This window comes from Hirundo rustica, chromosome 7 (assembly GCF_015227805.2).
Source record: "Hirundo rustica isolate bHirRus1 chromosome 7, bHirRus1.pri.v3, whole genome shotgun sequence".
NCBI lineage: Eukaryota > Metazoa > Chordata > Aves > Passeriformes > Hirundinidae > Hirundo > Hirundo rustica.
In genome coordinates, this window is record NC_053456.1 from 26924224 (window position 1) to 26945709 (window position 21486).

General features: G+C 39.4%; 2 protein-coding genes across 11 annotated transcripts in view; one reads left to right on the plus strand and one right to left on the minus strand.

Moving 5' to 3' along the window:
* Positions 1-2980: 2980 nt before the first annotated feature.
* Positions 2981-7210, minus strand: NDUFB3 (NADH:ubiquinone oxidoreductase subunit B3). Of its 3 annotated transcripts, XM_040069190.2 has the most exons (4): positions 6958-7202; positions 6458-6557; positions 5569-5716; positions 2981-3245 (listed from the first exon to the last, which is right to left on the minus strand). In XM_040069190.2, exons 3-4 carry the CDS (start codon positions 5712-5714, stop codon positions 3089-3091), a joined length of 303 nt encoding a protein of 100 aa, XP_039925124.1. In that variant the 5' UTR covers positions 5715-5716; positions 6458-6557; positions 6958-7202; the 3' UTR covers positions 2981-3088. The 3 variants fall into 3 exon arrangements, with proteins under 3 accessions (XP_039925124.1, XP_039925122.1, XP_039925123.1); XM_040069188.2 differs by lacking the exon at positions 6458-6557 and having other exon boundaries at positions 6958-7210; XM_040069189.2 differs by lacking the exons at positions 6458-6557; positions 6958-7202 and adding an exon at positions 6702-6877.
* Positions 7211-7269: 59 nt separating this feature from the next.
* HYCC2 (hyccin PI4KA lipid kinase complex subunit 2) overlaps positions 7270-21486 on the plus strand; it is a 49642-nt gene continuing 35425 nt past the window's right edge. For 2 of the 8 annotated variants that reach the window (XM_040069183.2, XM_040069182.2), the window contains exons 1-3: positions 7400-7501; positions 7827-7870; positions 8309-8488. The gene's annotated coding sequence lies outside the window, so the exon portion shown is untranslated. The other 6 variants (XM_040069181.2, XM_040069186.2, XM_040069180.2 and 3 more) reach the window with 4 other exon arrangements.

The following is a 21486-nucleotide window of genomic DNA, read 5'->3' on the forward strand; positions in this document are numbered from 1 at the left end:
GGCGGCGCGGTGCCGAGTTCAGCATGTGCTCAGGCGTTTGTAGGCTGCGTTTTTGTCCTGCTGCTGGTGCGGGGACAGATAGAACGGCTCTGTGTCGGTCCTGCGAGCTGTGAAGTAGTAGCAGGGTTTTCGGTGAGGGGTTACAGACCTGCGGTCCGTGTGGGCACGTGTTTTGGCCGGAGTTTAGTCTTAGCTCTTGTATGGCTCATGTCTCACTTTGAACTTGTTTGTTCAGTATGAGGATAACGTACAGCTGTGTGAAAGTTGTATGCTTCCCATTGTAAATTCTTAAGTAAATATCACGTGACGCCTTGTTCCTGAAAACTGGGTGTTGCTATTTCGTTGACGTTAACTAGCAACTTTCATGAACATGTGGGATGCTAGCATTGCAGCTGGAGCTGCCCTCCAAACGGCCTAAAATTAAAAATTTTCAGCTGAACTAGACAAAAGCCATCCCCATATTTGGTGAAATCAGACACAAATAACGCCCAGCTCAATGGATTTCAAAGCATTTATGAAACAGTGAGTCATTTGGGGTTTTTTTTTTTGGTTCTGCTAAAAATAGAGTAGTGGAAGTGCAGTACCCTGGGATAGCACACATGAAGAGTCACACTGTCTTTGGAACTGCAGGGAGAAAGGAGACAGAAAATATTCACCCACACTAGAATTTATACCAAGTGGCAGCTCTATGTTCTGAAAAAATACTTGTATCCTTACTGAAATTTTATGGTCAGGCTCCCACTGTAATATCAATCATTCAGGGCTATCACAGTATCTCTGCTATTAAGATGTAGCTGATTCAGAAGGAAACTGGCTACCTACTGTGAATCAATATGCACAATTTTTCCTTGGCTCTGTTCTGTACAGATTTCCACCGGCATTTCAGAAAGTGGAGCGTCATCAGTTTTATTTTTCAGACCTTATGATACAAAAAGAGCTTCCTGACTGGTATTACAATAGTACATGTTCCTGCCCTGCCGGTGCCACTGCTGTTTGTGACCCTGGTTTTTGCACTGTAAAATATCTATGCTGGTAGAAAGGATGCTTTAATATAAAGACAGACATTGCTATGGTTACAGTGAAGACACATTTGGTACTGTTATTTTAATACACAGGAAATACTCCATCCCCAGGCAAGATCGGTATTTTTATACCCCTGAAAGAAGATCTTTAGGAGTATTGTATGTGTAACAATGATGAGACATATTCCACAAGATTAGCAAAATATGTTCATCACAAATTAAAGACAAATTTAGGGCAGCAGCTGCCATCTGGCTATTAAACCACCAAATGATACCATCTTAATTCGCAAATGCATAAATTTTACCAAAACTAGTCTAGTCTAACTGAATATGCGTGATATATTTGCTATATCAGTGAAGTGGCAGGCTTATACCATTTAAAAAGACTGATTCTACTACATGTAATTATTAACATTAGTAACACAGTAACGATTACTAACACTGTAATAATTAACTGTGTTACTTGTTTTCCCGAACAACCATTTGAAATTCAGTACTCCCTAGAAAGGAGTCTAGGAGTTCTGTTTGTCTTGGAACGAACAGAAAACAAGCAGTGAGCACCAGCCTTTGAAAATGCATATTCTGGGTAAGAGTACCAAAGGGACAATAGGAATGTTTTGTGCAACAGACCTTACACAGTAGGTTCTTGGTTTTTCAGGAAATGATGTAACTGGATAGGAATGTTTGAGTAAAGGATTAGGCAAGAGTTTACTAAAATGAGTCTTTGCACTATGAACGGCGCCTTGAGCAATGTCATACAAAGATGACAAACTCTGCTGAACAGTACATCTGCACTCACACAGTAACAGATGTTGGTTATTGGCTCTAAAAATAAAGCTCTATTATAATCTCACTCAGAAGGATTGTGCGTGAATATATGTTTTAAAAAAAAAGATATTTTAGCCATGTTTTGGTAGGACCTTGAACTTTTTTGTAAACCTGCAATTTGTGACAGGATTGTTTAAAAATTTAAATTTCTTCACCATGGAAGTACACTATGTAATTGTTTAGTGGCATTTACCATTTCTTGTCTAATTTTGCTTTTCATTTTTGTGAGAGATGTCCTATTGTTTGGATTGAAAAACAGTGTAATATATCCTCTTTGTTACTAATGGGATAACAAAATTTACAGTAGGATATTCTGACAATTATAATTCCTGGTACTGCAGAAGACATATACTGGCCACAGGTCCAGTCTTCATAGTCTTCAATCCAGGCATTCTTAAAGCCCTCCAGAAGCTGCTAAGATAATTTAAGGAAAAACAGGGCATTTAAAACAAATTACTGAAAGAGACTAGATCTAAAAATAAATAAATCCATAAATACACCAGAGCAAAGGAAAAAGTTGTTATCTTTTTTCACATTACAGTCAAGTATGGTGGAGGACATTTTAGGATAAGGTACAGTTATTGCTGAGTTAAACATTTTCTTCTGCTTTTGGCAGCAATATAATTTTTGAGGTCTGGATTACAGAGCACTTTATTCTGGTGCATAGTGTTTGCCAGGTTAATTAACTATTCAGTATGTTAAAGTGTAATCTTTGGTAAGCTTTCATATACTTTGAGGCAGTCTGGAGTTGGTTTTAAAGCTTTAAGTTGATATTTATTTTTCTTTAGAGACATAAGAGTGAATAGTAACAAACACTTCTAAGAAGTGACACGTCATTCATTACCACTTACTGGGAAATAATAATTGTTAAACCTGTAATAAATATGCTATGAATTTTCTCTTAAAAGGAACTTCTCAGTTTCATTTAACAGAATCTTGGCAGGGTGTGGAAAGAGTTGGTCTGATAGTTTATCTTGATCTTTAAAAGATAGTACAGCAAACTCAAGAGCCATCTTGGTTTTTTTGTTTGTTTTTGGGTTTTTTTGTTCCCCAGATCAAAGCCAGTTAAATTGCTTTTGCCATGTTTTTTGATCCTTCCACAAAAGTGTAATAAATTCAAAGAAACACACTTTGCCTGTGATAGACTTTAATATGTATATTATAAGTACAGAGTGAGCAGCAGGCTTATGTAGGCTTCAGCTTATGATTAATAAGTATTAAGTTGTCATATTTGATCTTCAGTGGTGGCCTCCATTCTTCTTTGGAGGAAAGAGTGCATATTCAATGCCCAGAGCTATGACAAAAGCTGCAGCTCCCCACTTGAATCCCCTGGTGAAGATTTCTGTCACGGTGATGGATCTTGCAAAGCCACCCTGATATCTCCAGACTTCATTACTAGAAAGGAAAATGAAACCAAAGGAAAAAAGATCAGTGGAGCCACTGTGATACAAATTAACAAGAAAAAAAAAATATATACACAAGAATGATGAAGGTGGTACAAGCACTGCCAGCAAACAACGCAATTATAGGAACATAATCACCTTCCCGAAGTCATGTAAGTGTACTCTTCTGTTTTTACTCTCTAACAAATCAGAGCCCACTAGCACTTGCATGGACTGGACTAACTACAAAGGCTAGTCACTGCTAGACAAATCCTGCAATCCAGACATAGCTCATCTTAGTGTGGAGGCACTAAATTTCACAATACAACCCTAACTGTCAAGAGCCAGATGATTTTATAAAGAAAGACTGAAAAGATGGTGTTTAGCTTGTACAAACTTCACACTGTTTTGCCTTGCTGTTTTCAACCTCCATTGTTATTGAAACATTAGTCACTGCACTGACTACAAATAGTTATTTATTTATAGCACAACCAGTGTAATCTATGGCGATGGGTGGTTTGTCTCTTGTAAGGACTCAAAAGTCCTTAAGAAAAGGAAAAAGAACTAAGCAATAAAATATAAACTAGTTTTGGGAAAAGATATGGGGTTTAAAACAAGGGTGGCAGATACTTGTGTTCACAGATAATCCTCTTGTGAAGATAGATTTTGTGGCTTAGGATGAAAGCATATTGGCATGGAAGAGTAACTTCTAGGTGCCAGTACAGGGTCTAATTGATATAGACTTAAAGTTTCCAAATATGACATCTTTCACAAAGCTGATTTTGTATTTAATATGCACATTAATATGCATTTGCCATAAAGGCTGAAAGCAGATTCCCTGTTAAAATAAACTCAGCTTACCAAAAGGGAGAGAGCGACTCTTTCAGGACTTGTGCAAGATGTTAATACAACTGCCACACTACTGAAGCAAGTAGCATGATACTTTAATTTCTCATATATTAAGGAAGATTGGCATGATACTTGTACTGTCCTATGGAACTGACATACTACTTTACATAAATTAAAAAAAAATCCAGAAGGAATCACCTCTCATGCTTTGGGTTTGACTTTTTTCCTTATTTGACCCCTGATATGATTGGCTCAATCCCCTTCTTTTACCAGAGAAACAAAAATTTTCTTTTATATTGGAGGGGCAACAAATACTACGGTGTCTTTTCCACTGTGTTGTTTTGCAGCACTTCCTGAAACTGGAAGTGTAGGCACTAAAGCTAAGAGGAATTTACACTAAACCTCCAATATTAAACTGTGTGTGTGTATATATATATATATATTTTTTTTTTTTTTAATTTTATTTTTTAATGGGAACAAGCCTATTGCTTGCTGAAAACAATTTTGTTTGAACCAAAGGGAAAAACAAGCTTATTCTGCACTCCACAGAAACAGAAGCAAGATAAATGTGACACAAGCCTACGGAGTTCATTAAGGGTTGATATTTCAAATGATTCCTATCATCATTAAAAGTATGATTTACTTCATGCTTACATCTTTAAACTATTCCAAAGAAAAGAGCGCTGTCAACCTCAAATCCCTCCACAGGTTATAGCATGAAACAACTTTTTAACAGATGACCTATTTGCTCTTCCATTTTTCTTGTAGTGATTCAAAGTAAAGCCTTTTCTATGAAGACTCCTGGAACAGTTTGCTCATGCAACCTTTCCCTTACAGAAGGACCAGACTACTCAGCAGAAGACATTTGGTATTTTTATTCCCCAAGATGAAAGGATGGTTCAACAAACTACTGCATAAGTCATGATGTTGGAGAAATACATTAAGCCCTGTTTTGACAGCTGCCTAAATATCTAAAAAGGAGAGTGGTAGCACGAGAAGTAAAAAGCTGATCCTCCATGATGTCATTCACAGTTTAATGCAATTCCACCCTGTATACATGTACATTTCTTCTTTTCAAATAAAGTCCTCCTGCTGTATATGAGGAATGGTATTCATACTCAGAATGTCAGTGCAAGTTCCATCACGTTCATCAAGACCTGAGCACACAATTTCTTTGCAGAGAAGGACAGCATTATTCACATGTGCAGACCTAGTACTACTTAGGTATTTTGGTAAATGAGGTGTTGGTTTCATGCTGATCTGTGTCAGCATAAAACATCACAAAGCGGAAGGTTGCCTCCAAGATGGGGAGACTGGGTCAAGGTGATTCAAGGTGTGACCTTCACACAGAAAGTAAATAAAAACTTGACTGAAATTCTGACTGATTTTCACTGTTTTTACTGAAGAAAGGATTATCTACAATGACAAAGTCTGGTTGATGCTAGCAGATGACACATCAAGATGATTTTTGAGGCTCCTGCACTTACCGAGCCCATGGATCCCTCAGACCCCGTTTAGCCAGCCTTCTCTGCACCTCCTCGAGGGGAGTTCCCTCCACCTTCCACTGCCTGTAGTCGGGGAGTTCCACTTTGTCATGGCCATGCCCATGGCCGTGGTCACTTCCATGTCCCATACCTACAGAAAAGGTCGGTTTGTTACTTTGTAAAGAGCAAAATCCTATTTTGAGAACAAAGAGCTTTGTTTTGTAAAACAAAGAGCCAAGGGACTTCGTGCTGTGTTTCACACAGTACAGCAAAATGTGCAGCAAAGCAAACTTAAACATTACTGTGTTGTAAGTCACTACACTCATGGAGCATCTATGTCAACCTTCTATTCCAGAGAAGAGTGTAAGAAAACCAATGGTTTCCAGTGTCCATAAATGCACTTCAGCAACACCAGCCTCCCCCAACTTCCAGACTTTCCAGAATAATCACAAAGAGTTCAGAATAAAAATTTCTGACTTAGGTCAGAAAGCCATGGGAAAGCTGTGATTGCTAAGCTCTGAAGAAAAAACTGAGAAGAACAAAGACTAGGCTCCTCAGCTCCTTTTCAGCTGCCTCCAGTTCAGTCAGATGTAACTGTGGCATTCAACAGGGCCAGGACAGATGCACGGACAAAGAGCTGCACCTTACCTGTTGCTTGATGAGACTGAAATATGAATGCTCTATTTACATACACCTTAGAGAACTATAAAAATATTAAGTTTCTCTTTAAAAACAGATACGAAGCTGAACATTTTCAGTGAGATCACGAAGGACTGGAAGAAAATGACAGCTTTTAAGGTTCCATTTTTACAAAGCACTTGAACCTTCTTTGACCCAAGGTTTCCCATTTTAACACATATCAGGCAGCAAAGAACAAATTCACTGTCCTTAACTTTTAGAAAATTGACCAGAATGCAGGACACAGCTTCAAAGCCTGTAATTCTTGAAGATGACTCCAGGCCGTGAGGGCAAGCAGATTTCGCTTGAGAAACCTTGGAATTGAGAAATGGTTTTCGCTTGAGAAAACTTGGAGAGCAGCATTAACGCTGTCATTACCCGAAAAGCTCCGCCTAAATTAGACCCCAGGCTCCAACCCCGTGATAGAAACTCAAGGCCTTTCTCCTACCAATATTCACCTTTTGTAAGGGAGGAGGTTATGCCCTGTAACGCACACGCCGCGGCCGGCGGGCTGCGCTGCAGCGCCAGCCGGGCGCTCTCTGCCAGCAGAAGCAGCACAGACTGTGCCCAGAGGTCGGACGGAGCGGGGCAGGGAGGGCACAACCTGCAGTGACATTCACCCCACCCCCCTCCCACCGCCGCCTGTCTGCCCGCGCACGGCCACCCCGGTGGCAGCAGCACGGCCCGGTGCCGGTGCCAGCCCCGCCGCGGTACCTGCCCGCTCCGCGACCCTGCTCAGGACACGGCCGCCACCCGGAACCGGAACCCAGGCGAGGAGCGGCCGCTATAGGAAACGCGGGCCAGCCACACGAGTTCCGGGAAGCTTTCGTTCCGGCTCTTCCCGCTAGTCTGGTGCCGACACGGACGCCGTGGAGCCTCTGCCCGATCCCCTCCCGGGCCGCTGCGGCCCGCTGAGCTCCCGCCACGGCTCAGCGGGGCAAGCCCCGCACCGGGAGCGACGGCGCCGGCTCCGGCTGAGGGGTCGGGGGGAAGGAGAAGCTGAGCCGAAAGCGACCAATCAGTGCGTGGCTTCTTGCGGGGGGCGTGGCCCAATGGGCGGGCGCGTTGCTGAGGTGCGAGGCCGGCGGCGGCTGGAGGTGGCGGTGGAGGAGGAGAGCGGGGTGAGGGGGCGGCGGGGCCGGCGCTGGGAGCGGCGGGGCTTGGCCGGCGCCGGGAACGAGGATCTCCCACCCTTCGCGGGCTGCCCGTCGCCGTCTGTCGCTGCCGGCTGTGCGAGCGGGGACGGAAGCGCCGCAGGGTCTGTGCGTGCGGGGGCGCGAACCGTTCTCAGCACTCGCGCCGCTAGCGCTCCCTCTCTTGCCCTGCTGCTTTGCTCCCTGCCCTCTCTCCTCGCTCCGTCTCCTCTCGAGCAGTGGTCCCCTCCCCGCGGTTATGTAAGCCCCGGCCCCCCGCCCTGCCCGCGGGGAGCGGTGGCGGGGCCCGGGCAGTGCCCTCTCGCTGCCCGCCCTCGGGGCGCGCTTCGGCAGGGGAAGAGGCTGGGGCAGAAATCAGAGCTCCCAGCGAGCCGAGTTTCGGTTTTCGGTGGGTATGTCTTAAAAGAACATTGGTGTTTGTTCCCATAGGAGAAGTGGGGAGACGTCCCGAAATCCTGGAAGTGCACAGAAGGGTAGGTGAAAGTAAAGAATTCTCTCGATAGCTGCCTTTTGAGTGAGGTGGTGACTTGGTTTCACAGAGTGCTTGTGTCGGGAGCTCGGCGTTTTGCACGTGTGGCTCTGTGACTGTGAAGTGTCAATTGCCTTAGTATCTGGTTAATTACAATTATTTTTATGTTCATCAAACTTGAGTACGTAGTCTACTTCATCTGGAAAGAGACTGGTGAAAGTTAACCACACAGTCAGTGACTCGTAAAGACTTATTCCCCAGTTGTATATAATACAATGTTGTTTCTTTTTAGCAGAATGCAAACTGTTATATTAATTTTTGATTATTAACATGAGAATAAACATTACAGCATGATGCTGGCAGAATTTTGGGATAGACTGTAGTGCCTTTTTGATGGAAATTTACTTCTGGGTTTCAGGGTTGGTTTTTTTTTTTTAAATAGGGATATTGGAAGCGCATGAGGAGATTTCCAGGAGGAATGCCATTATCATGTTATTAACAGTGAAACTGTTCTAAACAGAGTGCCATCTGTTTAATCCAGACTGCCTCAGTCTGGTTTCAGCATTGAATGTTTTTCGCTGTGAGATAAAGTCTGGAAGATTCAGAGCAGTCTTTTCTCAGGGTGAGAAGACACGCATTTGTTTTGCTGTGATGTATGGGGGGGTGGAATTGTAGGAGGGCTCTTTATTTGTGAGGTGTTTAAATCCCTGTCTTACAGAGAATGCAGTTCTGTCAGAGACTTGCAAAGTGTTTCTTGTTTTTTACTGTGGCTGAAAGTTTGTGTGTATGTGTCCAAAGTCCAGTAGTGCTGAGGAATGTGGATATTTTTCTCGGAATTTTTTTTCAGTGACCCATAGACATGTCAGATACTAGGTACCTTGGTTTTATTCTTTGAGAGAAAGATAAAAGTCCTAGTTTTATTTATGTTTGGTGCTTTTTTTCCTTGTTATTTGTTTTGGGGGGTTGTTTTTGTTTATTTTGATTTGTTTTCTTCATGGTGCTTGGAGGCCTGACTTGAGTATTATGCACAAAACTGTGCTGGTATTGCTGAATCTATCACCAGGGGCATTCAGTTCTGATCACAGAGCATTGGCTTTGTGTGATCTGTTGTGCATGAACAGAACTGTAGCAGAGGAGTGCACTTGGCAGGATTTTTCTTCTGGTCCAGCATCCCTTTCAAGGTTTAACAAGGTTTTCAGTAGCTGTTTTCGCCTTCCCCTCACCCCCCACGTACATTAAAAACTCACGGTAAGAAAATGTTTGTGCAATCAGTTGACCTCCTTGGCCACGTTTTGCTTCCTGTATTTCCTTTTCTTTCAGTATGGACCATACTCTTTTAAAATCAGACTGCAAATATGAGGGATGTGATATTTTGGGAATATAGTAAGCTCTTTGATGCTGCATCCTCAAATAAGTGAGTCTGCATAATTTCAAGGGGCCTACAAGTGTTGCTACAATGTGTTTTGAGAAGGAAGCTTCACCATAATTACAGTGTCAGCCTGGAGAAATCAATAATATGCACAAGGAAATAACATAAAAGAGATTTTTATATTGTGTAAAAAAAAAACCCCAACAAACAACTGAATGTCCTCTGGGAAGGAAAGGTCATTGAAACTCCATGTACAAATAATCAGTATATTTTGTGATTTATTCAGGTTGTGTTATTTTTTTGTTTGTTTGGTTTTGGTTTTTGGGTGGTTTTTTTTTTTGCCTTTTTTGTTTTTTTTTTTTTGGTATTAATTCATGGTGGCAATAATTACTGCAAAGATTAAGGGGTCTAGGATAAAGTTATGTTAGCATGTATACAGCCAAGCTAGTTATGATTTGCTGGGATTCCTGCTTGTGTTGTTAAGCTAGAGGAAAGCTGCAGGGTTTCTTGGATAGCTTTCAAAAGTCCATGTTTCCAGCAATTTGTGTTGCTGTGCATTCTGGATTAACAGATTGTGAGCTACATTATAGGAACCACTCTCCTCTGCCTGTGCATCCAATATTCTCTCTAGCACCGGACAGTGTTTAGTGTTATGCTCTTCATGATTGTTTTCTGGAGTAGAGAGCTGTATGACTGACAGTGACTTGAAGTGTTTTCCGTTTTGAGATGACGAGAAAGGCTTGTGGGGTTGTTGTTTTGGTTTTTGCCCCATCAATATCAGAATACATATTTGAACTAGTTAAATATTACATCTTTTTTCCCCCCTAAAATTCCATGTTGCTTCCTGTGGTGTTGTATTAGTAGTCAGTTATGTCATTGGACGCCTCTTGTAGTTTGAATAAAATGGTTAATGCTGCTTTAATTACAATAAGGATGGAAAAGATCTTTCTTTAGTTCACCTTGCTTTCTTTGAATGCTTTAAAAAAAAAAAAAAAGAGCTGTGAATGGTGGAGAAGGAAATTATCTTCTCAGGCATCATTAGAGAGCTAAATATTTTATGGACAGTATCACAGTCACTGTTTCCCCTCAGTTTTAGAGAAGTGATGGGCTGGAGCAGTAGTCCTAGTTTCTTTCTGTTTGTGGTGTTTGTTTGCTGGTGGGTTGTTTTATGTTTGGAGGTTTTTTTGGGCGATGCAAGCTCCATTCTTCACAGGAACAGCCACACTGGTCTGATCTGTTATTCTCTCCTGAAGACTAAAGCTCTGAGACCCTGGAATGTGACAGGATCATTGTTCCAAGTTCTGCTGTTTGCTGTGGCTGAGTAGGTGCTCGTTTGACAGCAGGTGCTTTACTCTTACACTCTTTTCCAGAATATTGGGTTACTCCTTAGGTCAGCTCTCCCAGTCTCAGTGCAGATGGTGTGTTGTATGGATTTGTTCCATGGATATACTTAACTTATAAAATTTTTGAGCCTATGTATGGTTTTTGGAGCTACCATGTTTTCTGTCAGTTAGTGCTGCACTTCGTGTGTGGTGTCAATAAGTCATTCCTCTGTTCTGTTTTGAACCTGTTACCTGAGAACTTCATGTGATACTCCCTGTTCTCTGTAGGAGGAGAGGCAGACCTGTTTGCCTCTTTACCGAGCAGTTCAATATGAGTTGAGGATCTTTAAAGATCGAGATCATCTGTTCACTCAAAGACTTGTCTGGGCTGGAAAAGAATTTTTGATCCCGTTACTTGTTTTGATGCTTGTTTCCTTGTATTAAGATATGAACGAGTATCAGGAAGTGAAGGTGGAGGCTTCTCCAGCTGAGTCTTCTCGAAGGACATCTGTGCCATAGAAATAATCATTAAAGAAATCCCTTTCGGGGAAAACTGATCTGAGCAGAGACAGTCACAAGCCGCACAGTTTGACTGCTACTTCAGTCAGTTATTTTCATTTCCAAACAGAATAATTGTGAGAAGTAATTCTTGACTAATCTAATGCTGTTTTCATCAGGGTGTTTTGAGTAAGAAAGTAGTTTGAGTTTATGCTTTTATAATTCACTGTTGATAAAATGGCAAGCTGGTTGAATTTTTCTTTCTGCACCTTTGCTTGGGTAATTCCTGCTTCTAATAGCAAGACAAATAATTTTTTTTTTTTTTTTAATTTAGTCATAGGACAGATTTATGGAGTGACTCAGTGGATCTCTTTTTTTTTTGTATAGAATTCTGACTTTAGTTTTTGAGCTCCAGCTAAAAGCTCAGGAGGTAGAGGGGCACTTCTGATGAAATAAAATACAGTTTTTTCAGAAAACCCTACTGTAAAACATAATTTTGTATTGCCAGCTGTGCTACGAAGAAGAGAACATAAAAACCAAGATCAGGGACTGGGTAAAATAGTCTGCAAACTGTTTCACTCCATGCTGCAGATTATCCAGAACAGTAAAAGCTTTTTATTGTATGTATATTGCCACACAGCAATTTCTCTTTCTTCTGTCAGTGTTACATTTTTCTATTAAATATATGAAATTGGGCACAAGGCTCAACAGATGTTTTTATTATTAATCAATTCAGATGATTAGTGAAAGACAGTACCATTAGCAAGTCACTTTTTTGATCTTCCTTGATTATTTTCTGTTCTGCAGGCAGTCCAGCTTGCCTCTGCTGCTCACTGCCTGTTTCAGATCTGCTGCCTTCACCTCTTGGTGTAATTCTGTAGGGAAACAGTAGATTTTATGCTCAAATTTATTAACTTTGCCTGAACATGGAGAGCCAGTGACATCTGGAAAGAGATCCTGCTAGGACAGAGAAATAAAATGTTAGGTGTATAACTACTGCAAAGTGGTAAACTATTTATTTATTTATCTCTTAGTAGTGATTATCATCACTATCATTTGACATTGAAAAATGCCAAATTCCCTGGCCGTGTAACATTGTTCAGCACAGGACCTGATGGAGATGGTTGGTGTAGTTCAAATCTGTTAAAACACTCTCCCAGGAATTCTTTCTGCATATTCTGTGGGGGTTTTTTTTCTACAGGACAAAGTAGTTAATGACATCTCATTTTATCTTGTATTGTTATACAAGCATTTGGCTAACATTCCAAAAGTGCAAAGTGTGTGTTTTTGTGTTCAATCTCCATAATCGAGCTAATCTTACTATGTTTTTGTTGTAATTACTGTGATTCTTCAGAAAACAGAAGCGCTTAGATCTCCTTTGGTGGTGTCTGTGTTGTGTGTGGTTCGTGAGTTCTTTAAATAGTTCCACGTTGCTGTTCCTCTAAATTCTGCTCAGTTGAAATGTGTGACATGGACATTTGTGCAGACTGCATGACTGCAGTTTGCTGATTCATACAGGGCAAAATTGATATGTCTGGAATATTTTTCTGGTTTTATTCCCTATATTTAGTTGTTTATAAATTTTGAATTGTAATTTTATTTAGGGTCTTTGTCCCCTTTTCTGCCTTGCCCTTACCCATATATGAGCTGGGGGAATTATTTGACATCCATCTGGAAAGACAGAAAATTTAAAAGAATAATCTTATTTTTCATGGCCATTCAGCTGAGAAGATATTGGATTGAAAGATAATGAGCTGAAATATGTGTAAAATTTGCTTGGTTTTTTTTCTTCCTGTCTTAAATGACTTTCTTTTTATTCAAATAGTTTGTTTAATTTTGAGAGTTCTGGTGGCTGTTTCTCCTTTACATCACCTCTTCTTAGTTTCTGCTTTGTCTTTTCTGTTTCCTTTAGGTTTGAGGATATCTTGAGCTTAAGGAGAGGCTGGAGAGCAGCCCTCTCAGCATGCCTGGCTCTGTTCTGATTTGAAATAGGGCCACAAGGTAGAAAAATTGATTTAGAAAAAGTTATGAACACGTCCATAGTAGTTACTGAAATAACTTTCCTAAATATCCTAAGAACAAGATCTTTGAGACCCATAGGCATAAGCATAGCAGATTTTGTTTTAGAAATGGCTCAAGTTAGCTTGTATTTGTAAATTTGAAATACTGTATTTCCTGCATGTGAAAAATTAGCTAGAATTTTAATTAATTTTTTTAAACATGAGCTTTGTGAAGGTGTGGTATCTAAGACCGGTGTGTCCCATGTGTAAGCTACAGTGGGGATTCCACCATCCCATTAAGCATTGTGATGGCTGAACATGAGGGTCAATAACCTTTGAGACAAGACAGGTTTCAAAAAGGAGGAGGCTTTTATGTAAACTTAGTTACAAAGGGGGTGGAGTGAGCAATTTATCAAGCACCCTGGTATGTGCCGTCAGAGTAGGGCAAAGAACAAAAATCTAAATGCTCAACTTTGAGTTTTGATATCTGTTTATTACTCTGGGTTAGAGGTTTACTTTTTTTGAGAGGATTCTTGATTCTTCAGCGTATCATCATGCTTTAGGGCTGGAAGCACAGATCCAGTTAAAAATGGTAATTGAAAAAAGCTCCATACATAGGATGGATGTTGTACTGGTCTTTAGTATCTGCTGCAGTGGGATACACACACGATTGGTTAAAGTCCATTTACTGTAGTGAGCTTACACAAGAAGTGATTGAGGAGCTTAAATGAAAGTAATGTGCCCTTTTACATAGAAATGTAAGGCATGCTGACAAAGGATTTATCCCAGCACAAGCTCATATTTCTTTGTGTAACAGTGGAGAAGTTTCCACTGCTTTTTTTTTTTTTTTTAAGCTGTTTTGTTGTGCCGAAACTGCATAGAGATATAAGCTAAATATGGACACGGAGAGGAGAGCAAGGAGGGGTCAGATGTGAAATGGAGAAATTACTAGATCCTTATGCCTGTGGGTTTGGGTTTTTTTTAAGGTGCTTGTTTCTTGTTGTTAGCATAGAACAGGCCTTAGACGAAACTGCTGAGCTTCCAAAGCTACTTCTAGATTGTTAATTATGTATTTATTCTGTTTGGTAGTTGTGTAATTTACAAAGCACTATACCCTATGGACTCCATTGTTGCATCTGTGCAATAATTTCAAGTAGTAGCATTCTTAAGCTTCTGGAAGTTACTAAACCATATTTGTGGCAATTTCTTGGGAAGAAAGTTGCTAATTTTGTTAGACTTCATATGAACCACTCTGATAGCTTTCTTCATGTTAATGGACTGCAGCAAATTGTGGTGCAAACCTTGCCATGTCAGAGTGGCAATGAAAATCTCTGAAACAGTTCTATGTTAACTATGGACATACAAATGGAGATAGGAGTCTTGGACTGGAGGGTAAGTTGAGTGCAAATAGAAAAGAAGTACTAAAATACTAATTAGATTTAAGCAAAGCATTTATAAGCTGCATATCTGCACTGTTTATTTTCATAGACATCCTGTGACAACAGCCTTTCCTTAAAATCACAGGTGTCACATGTATTGCATGATTCTCCATTGAACAGGATGTGTGCATCTGCCAAGACCTGTTTCAGGTCTTTGCCTTCACCTGTGTTAGTGTAAACACCACGAGTTTGAGAAGCCTCTGTGAAGCTGTTGAATAAGAAAACTTCCTAGCTTGCTTTTTTTTGTTTGTTTGTGTGGGGCAGAAGGAGAGAACAAGATTTTCTTTCTCCTCACTACAACTTGTGTTAGAAGTTGAGACGGCAAATAGAATTTTACAACAGTTGGATGTGGCTGTGTGACTCCAAAGGACCAGTTGTAGAAATAACTGAGATGCCCTTTTGCTTGTGCGGGTGTTGAGTGGACTTGGACTATGCATGGTCATGTAAGAACAATTGTTACCTTCAGAATATGCACCTTTTCTGCGTCAGTGGTGAAAATATGCATGCGGTCATTCCTTGTAGGTGCAGAAATGAAACTTTGTTGGATATTGCAGTTTGAGAGTTTGTTGCATTTGTCTCCTCAGCCATAGAAAAATGTTACTGAGGTGTCTGGGTGTTTAAATCACTCAAATGACAGCTGTGTTCCACACATACCTTGTGTTCCAGGAATCATGACATTAAACTCTGAGACAGTACATGCTTTGCTTTTTCCTCTCTAGAGGTTAAAAACCTTCAGTTAGCTGCAGGTTTAATATGGTTTTTCACAGCGAATGGTACAGTTTACATGGCATAACTAAAACTACTGCACTAATTTTACTTCTTAATTTAAATTAAAATGTTAGCCCTATATATCTAGCTTTTAACTTGCCAAATTAGCCCAAAATTAAACTCTGACATTTTTAGGGAAATGGTTGAAGATGCTCTAGTAAATTCCATAACGATGCTTATATGTTAACTTTGTCATTTTAGTTTAAATTGAGTAAAACTTAGGATGCTAAGGCAGAAAAATAAATGTGCAACAGTGAGATTTCATGTTTGTTGTGCGCAAAGTCCTAATCAGGTTAAGATTGTGGATGGATTCCAGGTCAAATTAGGGGTCAGCAGCCAGTACTAATTGGCATTGATGCTGCTGAAATTGTGTAATTGAGTATTGTGCTGATTGTCGCAGTGTGTTTTGTGCCACCCCTCCACTCCCTCCTCTCCCCCCCACCCCTTTATTTGGCAACTTAAACTTTACTAAATGTTCAAAGGTTAGTTTTGTTATTTCCTCTGTGTCCATTTTTCTTAGACTTGCAAGTTCTGGTCTGTGATAAAGACAGAAAACTAGATAGGTTCAACGTATAAAAAGTAGAAGGAAGTTCAAGAAAATCAAAGTACAATGCCTGTAGATATTAATTTTGTCTCATAAGTGCAGAAAGCTTTAATATTTGTTGGTCAGTGGGGAAGTGGGACTGCTGTGTCTTTTTCTTTTTAATTTTTTTATTTTTTGGTCAACTGCTAGGAAAGAGCTGCTTCAACACGGCTTCTTGTGGTTTTACTGGAACATTTTGCAGGAACCTTATCACACTTGGCTGGTGGAGATGTGTGCGGGTGTGATGGTCCATTGCCCTTCTCTGCTGATGATACTCCCGTGATAGCAAACTACTGTATTTGATGGCTTATTTTGATAATGAATTTTTGGTCTTGTGCGAGAGAGGAGGGAACAAGTCTTAAATGGACATTATCATGCTAATTAGGAAACCTTAATCACTATGTTGTCCGCTGTCAGCTCTATCAAGTTTTGACGTATTTCAAATTAATATTCCAATGGATAGCTTTTGAAAGACAAAATATCTCCTGCAGGGAAAGGATGCAGGCTTTTCTTGGCTTTACGCAGAATTCTAGTAGTAGTTATTGTTATTTCTATGAACTGCTGGGGCATTCTGCTTTAGTAATGTGTGCTGGCTTTGAATAGATTGCCATGATTATATCTTTGTCTTTCTGAATGCAGACTTCAGAGCTTCCTGAAATATATAAGGTTGCTATAAGTAAATTCTGCATGTTTATGCATATGCATCACATCTATGGAAAATGGAAAGGGTTTTTATTAGCATTTCCTTTTTTATTGCAGGGCAATGTTTGAAGTTGCCATCATCTTGGTTTCAATGGTTTAAATGAAACAGACAGAACTGATTAGGGAATAAAATTGTTAAAATTTGTTATGAAAATCTTTTCAAAGTGCCAGTTGGATAGCTGGCAGATAAGGCAAAAAGCACAAGGGTTTTTCCCCCCAAGTATGAAACCCTTGCTGCTCGCTGATGAGAAATAATTATGGTGTAATCATCTTAACTTGCAAATCTGAACATAATTGTAAGTACGGGGGTGTTAGGTCTGCGTTTGTATTTTGTTCAGATTTTTTCATGTGCTGAAGGAGTCACATGTGGACTGTGTGCATTGCTTTTGGCTTGTTCTTGGGGGTTTTTTGTCCTGGTGGTGTGGGTTTTTCCTTGGGGATTTTTTTTTTTTTTGGCTTTATACCTGATCAGCCCTACTTTTTGAGAAGTTACTCCACGTTCTCTCTGCAGGTCCACTGTGCTTTCCAATGACCTCAGTATTTCTAAACCTTCTGTCTAAGTTGCCCTTGAAAGACTGTGTGTTTTGTGGAGCATGCTGTACTAAAGATGATTATATTACTTACACCAAAAATGTATAATCTAGCAATTTCAGGTGCCTGCTGCTTGAACTTTGGTAAATGCTGCTGATCCCTATCAGCACAATTGCACAGGGAAACAGAACAGACTTTAATTAAACTCAGGCTTTGATTAAAAATTTTTGATGTGTTTGAAGAGGTTGAACTGAATTTTCTCTATGCCAATATAACTAATAAAAAAGTAAAAAAGATCATAAATATTACTTAGATGGGCAGTACCTGTACTATTTATGTTTAGTATAGTTAATATCCGTGTATTTCCATTTAAAGTAGATGTAATATATAAAATTTCTCAAAGAAAATTAATGTTGCAAAAAGCAATAGTAGAACACCTAATAAGTTTGCATATAAGGCCATCTCTGGTCTTTTTCCAAGGGTAAATTTATTCCAGAAGCTTGAGGAAAGGAAAAGCACTGTTTTACCAACTGCTTTTGAAGTTCTGGTTTGTTTTTTTAATTTAGCAGGAAAATTATTCAGTAATACAAACAAAAACCCAGAGTATCTCTGTGTATGGATGAGGTTATGTAAAAATGGCTGAAGATTAGAACATTGAGTCCTCAGTGAGGTTTTTTTGAGTGCAGGAAAATATGTCTGAAAACCTAGAACATTGTAAAATAAACCATCTCTATATAAATACCATTCCCCTGTCCACACAAAAAAGCTTGGGGAAGCACACCCATGAAGCTTGCTGCATGGATTTTCAGTGCTGCCTGTCAAATCGTAGTCTTTCATCATCTTGAAAGAATCACATTTTCTGAATATCCATTGGGGCAGTATTTGACAAAAACTTTCCATTTTATTCAGGTTGTAAATAGAAAATACATATGAAAATAGTAGTGTTCATCTAGGATCTTGCTCTTGTTTCTGGGGTGTTGGGGAGAGGAGGAGAAAAGGCTGTGTATTCCAACTGGAGGCATCAAGCACCTGTGGAAGGCTGTTTTCTTTTTGTCTCTGTTTTGTTTTGTTGTTTGTTGTGGTTTTACACTACTTTATTTTTTATACCGGTCTGTAGCTTAGATAAGTGAAAAATATTGTGGAAAATCTTGCCTAACATGGTGCATGAAAGACTGGGTTGATTTAAGTTGTTTCTGTTGTGTTTATATTGTGTTCCTAAAGGTATTATATATGAAGTTTTGCCCTAGAAAAAAAATAGTTTAAATTTCAGATTAAAAATCCCACAAAAACCATCCAAACACCCTCCCCAGGTAACACCCCCACAAAGGTTAGTAACTTAATGTCCTCGCTATTTAGAAAATACATGAAAAATGAATCATTTCACACTAAAACATTCATTAGTCCTTTCTTAAGACTGGTTGGTTTGTATTCTGTCATAATGTCGGTTTAACAGTAGAAGAATAATGACTGTAAACCATATGCATTGTGTTTAACTATTCAGCAGCGAAGATTAATTATTAAACTCATACCAAGACAAAGGGGGTACCCGGTGTAGTTGTTGCACTAATTTACATTTACTACTGTTTTAATTCTCACACAGTTATTTCACTGAGAGGCAGTGTATACTTCCAATAGGCCACAGAGTGCCAATTATAGTAAGCTGAGTTTCAGAATTTCATGAGCACTTCTAATAAGGTGATGAAAAAGAGTTACACTTTAGAGACACTTGTTTCTTTGCCTGTTTTCTGTGAAGGAGAGTCCAACAAAAGCCGTGTAATTTCCTGCTGTGGAGGAATCCTAGTGAAGTTAGTAGTAGGGCTGGTCATAAGCATCAGTTTTTGTAGCACAATCACCATAATCAGTTGAGTCCAACATCTTGATCTTTGGTGTTCACGCAGCTCTTAATGGATTGCGTTGTATAGAACTAACAAGGTCAGGAATGTGTTTTATTTCTTATGTGTGGAAATTCTGACTTGTACAGTCTATCTGATCTCAATATAAAATTAACAGTGGTTTTCTCTCTCTTTTGTGAGATTGTTCTTTGCAGTTCTTAAAAACCTTCTCTAACTTTCGGAAAACTAGTGTGAGACTGAAAAGGACTGACCCTGGAATGACGCTGTGATGCGTGGCATTGAAAAAGACAAGTTGTTTGCCCTGCAGAGGCAGTTGGAAGTAATAAAGGCAGCTACAGTTTTAACTGTGAATGTTGAAGCAGATCTTAGGTTTAGAATTCTTGCTGCTACTCTGCTTTACCTCTGAATTGTGAACAGCCTCTGTAAGTGACTTAAGTCCTTCTTAGAAGTGTGTAGGGTTCGACTTGCTGGCATATTCCCTTAGGTCAAGCAGAAGAGATCTGGGCTGTTCTGAAATCATGTCATCTTGACAAGTACTGGTGTGATCAGTGATGTTTCATTTAACTACGTTTGTTGTTCCCTTTTTAACGTCTGGAGACTGGTAATGGAAAAGTAAGACCAACATATCAATCAAGATTAATTTTATCCTTGAAAGCCATGCATCTAATATGTGAATGAAGCATCCGAATCATATATTAAATTTATGGCATTGTGCAGTAAAACAATGTCTTAATTCTTATGGATCTGTATTTTAACTCTGCCATTTTGAAAGTTTATTTTGGAACTTTGTATTCTTACTGCATCATTTTTTAAAAGTCAGCAAGATGACATAATTTTAGCTATAATTGAGGTAAATTCAGATAAATTTGGAGATTCCACTCATTTAAGAATTTGTGAATGTGTAAGTAAGTGTATGGATGGGGGGAAATTTGTCACTTCAGCTTAATCTATTTACACTCCTGTTCCCGGAGGTGGAGGCTTTACCATCTGGAAGTTGGAGAGATTAGAATAAGAGATTTCATTACTTTCAGCAGAGGATCCCTCTGGGTTAGATCTCTTTGAGAATAGGGTAGAAGAAAGGAGGTTAGGTAAATTAATTAATGAATATGTAACCTAAATTCCATTTTGTGTGAATTACAGTTGGTAGGGCATACTGCAGTAAGAAATACATACTGGTGTTGGAATTTAGGTATTGGTCTGCAATAGGGTTCAACTTTTTTATGGATATTTTAATAATATAACAGGCATTTATTTTTCTCAAGTGACGATTTTACAGCTCAAAAGTGGGAAGCTGCTTAGAATCTTCAGCTGGTATTTCTAGAACATTTCTGCGTGAATTTCTTTCTTTTACAGACCAGATAGTGATCTTAGCATAATGTTTGCAGTCTTATTCCAAAATGCATATTGGGGTGGGGGGGGTGGGGGTTGATGGTGTGTCTTTTTGTTGATTTGTTTTGTTTTGGTTTTGAATTTTGTTTTGGTTTTGTTCCCACAGAAATTCTGTTTCAAGCTTTCTCTTAGCCTGTGTCTGTTCATTTTTAGTACTTAGCACTGAGCACCTTAAAAAGACCACCTTAACTGCGATTTTGCAAGTGTTGGTTTGCTGAGGCTTTTTTTTTTTTAGGCTCCTTCTTTTACTATGCACTTTGTATCTTTACTTATCTAGAAGTCATTTACTTCATGAACCAAAACCATGAACGAGAAAGTGTTTGGGAGAGGTAGGGTTACACGGAAAGTAATTTGCATGGAAATGTTTTTGTAAGTAAAGAAGTTAATGCAGACAAACTAGCATAGGAAGAGTTATTGCATATGGACTGATGCAAAGGGAGGACAAACCTGTATTGTCTGGCGTAGGATGGGTTATCACCAGGATCCTGACAAGAGAATGTTTTAAGTTTAGTGTAGGATGACTACGTGGAGTTGTTTCTAAGGAAACTGGTGCTGAGAGAATAAGGTAACATTTCTGTGGCTAACCTACGTGTGTGTGTGTGTATATATATTTTTTTAAGTGCGTCAGATCCTTATAACAGAATAATTAATGTGTGTTTTGTGGTATTTAGGGCTGCAGGAGAATGTCTTTATTATTGTTGTTTCCAAATCCTGTAAGTAATGTAGAGGAGTATTTTCTTCAAATAGAGAAAATCAGTTTCTCGTTCCACATTCTCGATCATCTCAGCTCTTTTCTGCTTTATTTGTTGCATGAACTCCTAGGAGAGGGATTTAGCTGTAAGTGTACAATTGTGTTTAATTCAGGTTCTGCTTATTTGCCTCTGTGAGGCAAATGGCACTTAAATTTTTCTCTATAGCTCTCTACAGCTACTCTGTGCATTACTATGAAAACATCAGCTTTAAAGTAGTTTTTTAAACTGTTATATAGTTTCTATTTTCAGTGTTGTGTTTTCATTCTCACTGCCCTAATTGTTTGTCTTCAGCAATTTTTTATCTGTAAAGCCCGGTTTCGCTGTAGGAATGGTAGAAAGATGGAAGGTGGCAGCTGAGCTTTGTGTTGCTCGAAAAGGCACAGAAGATGATTTAGAGCTTAAAATGACTTATAG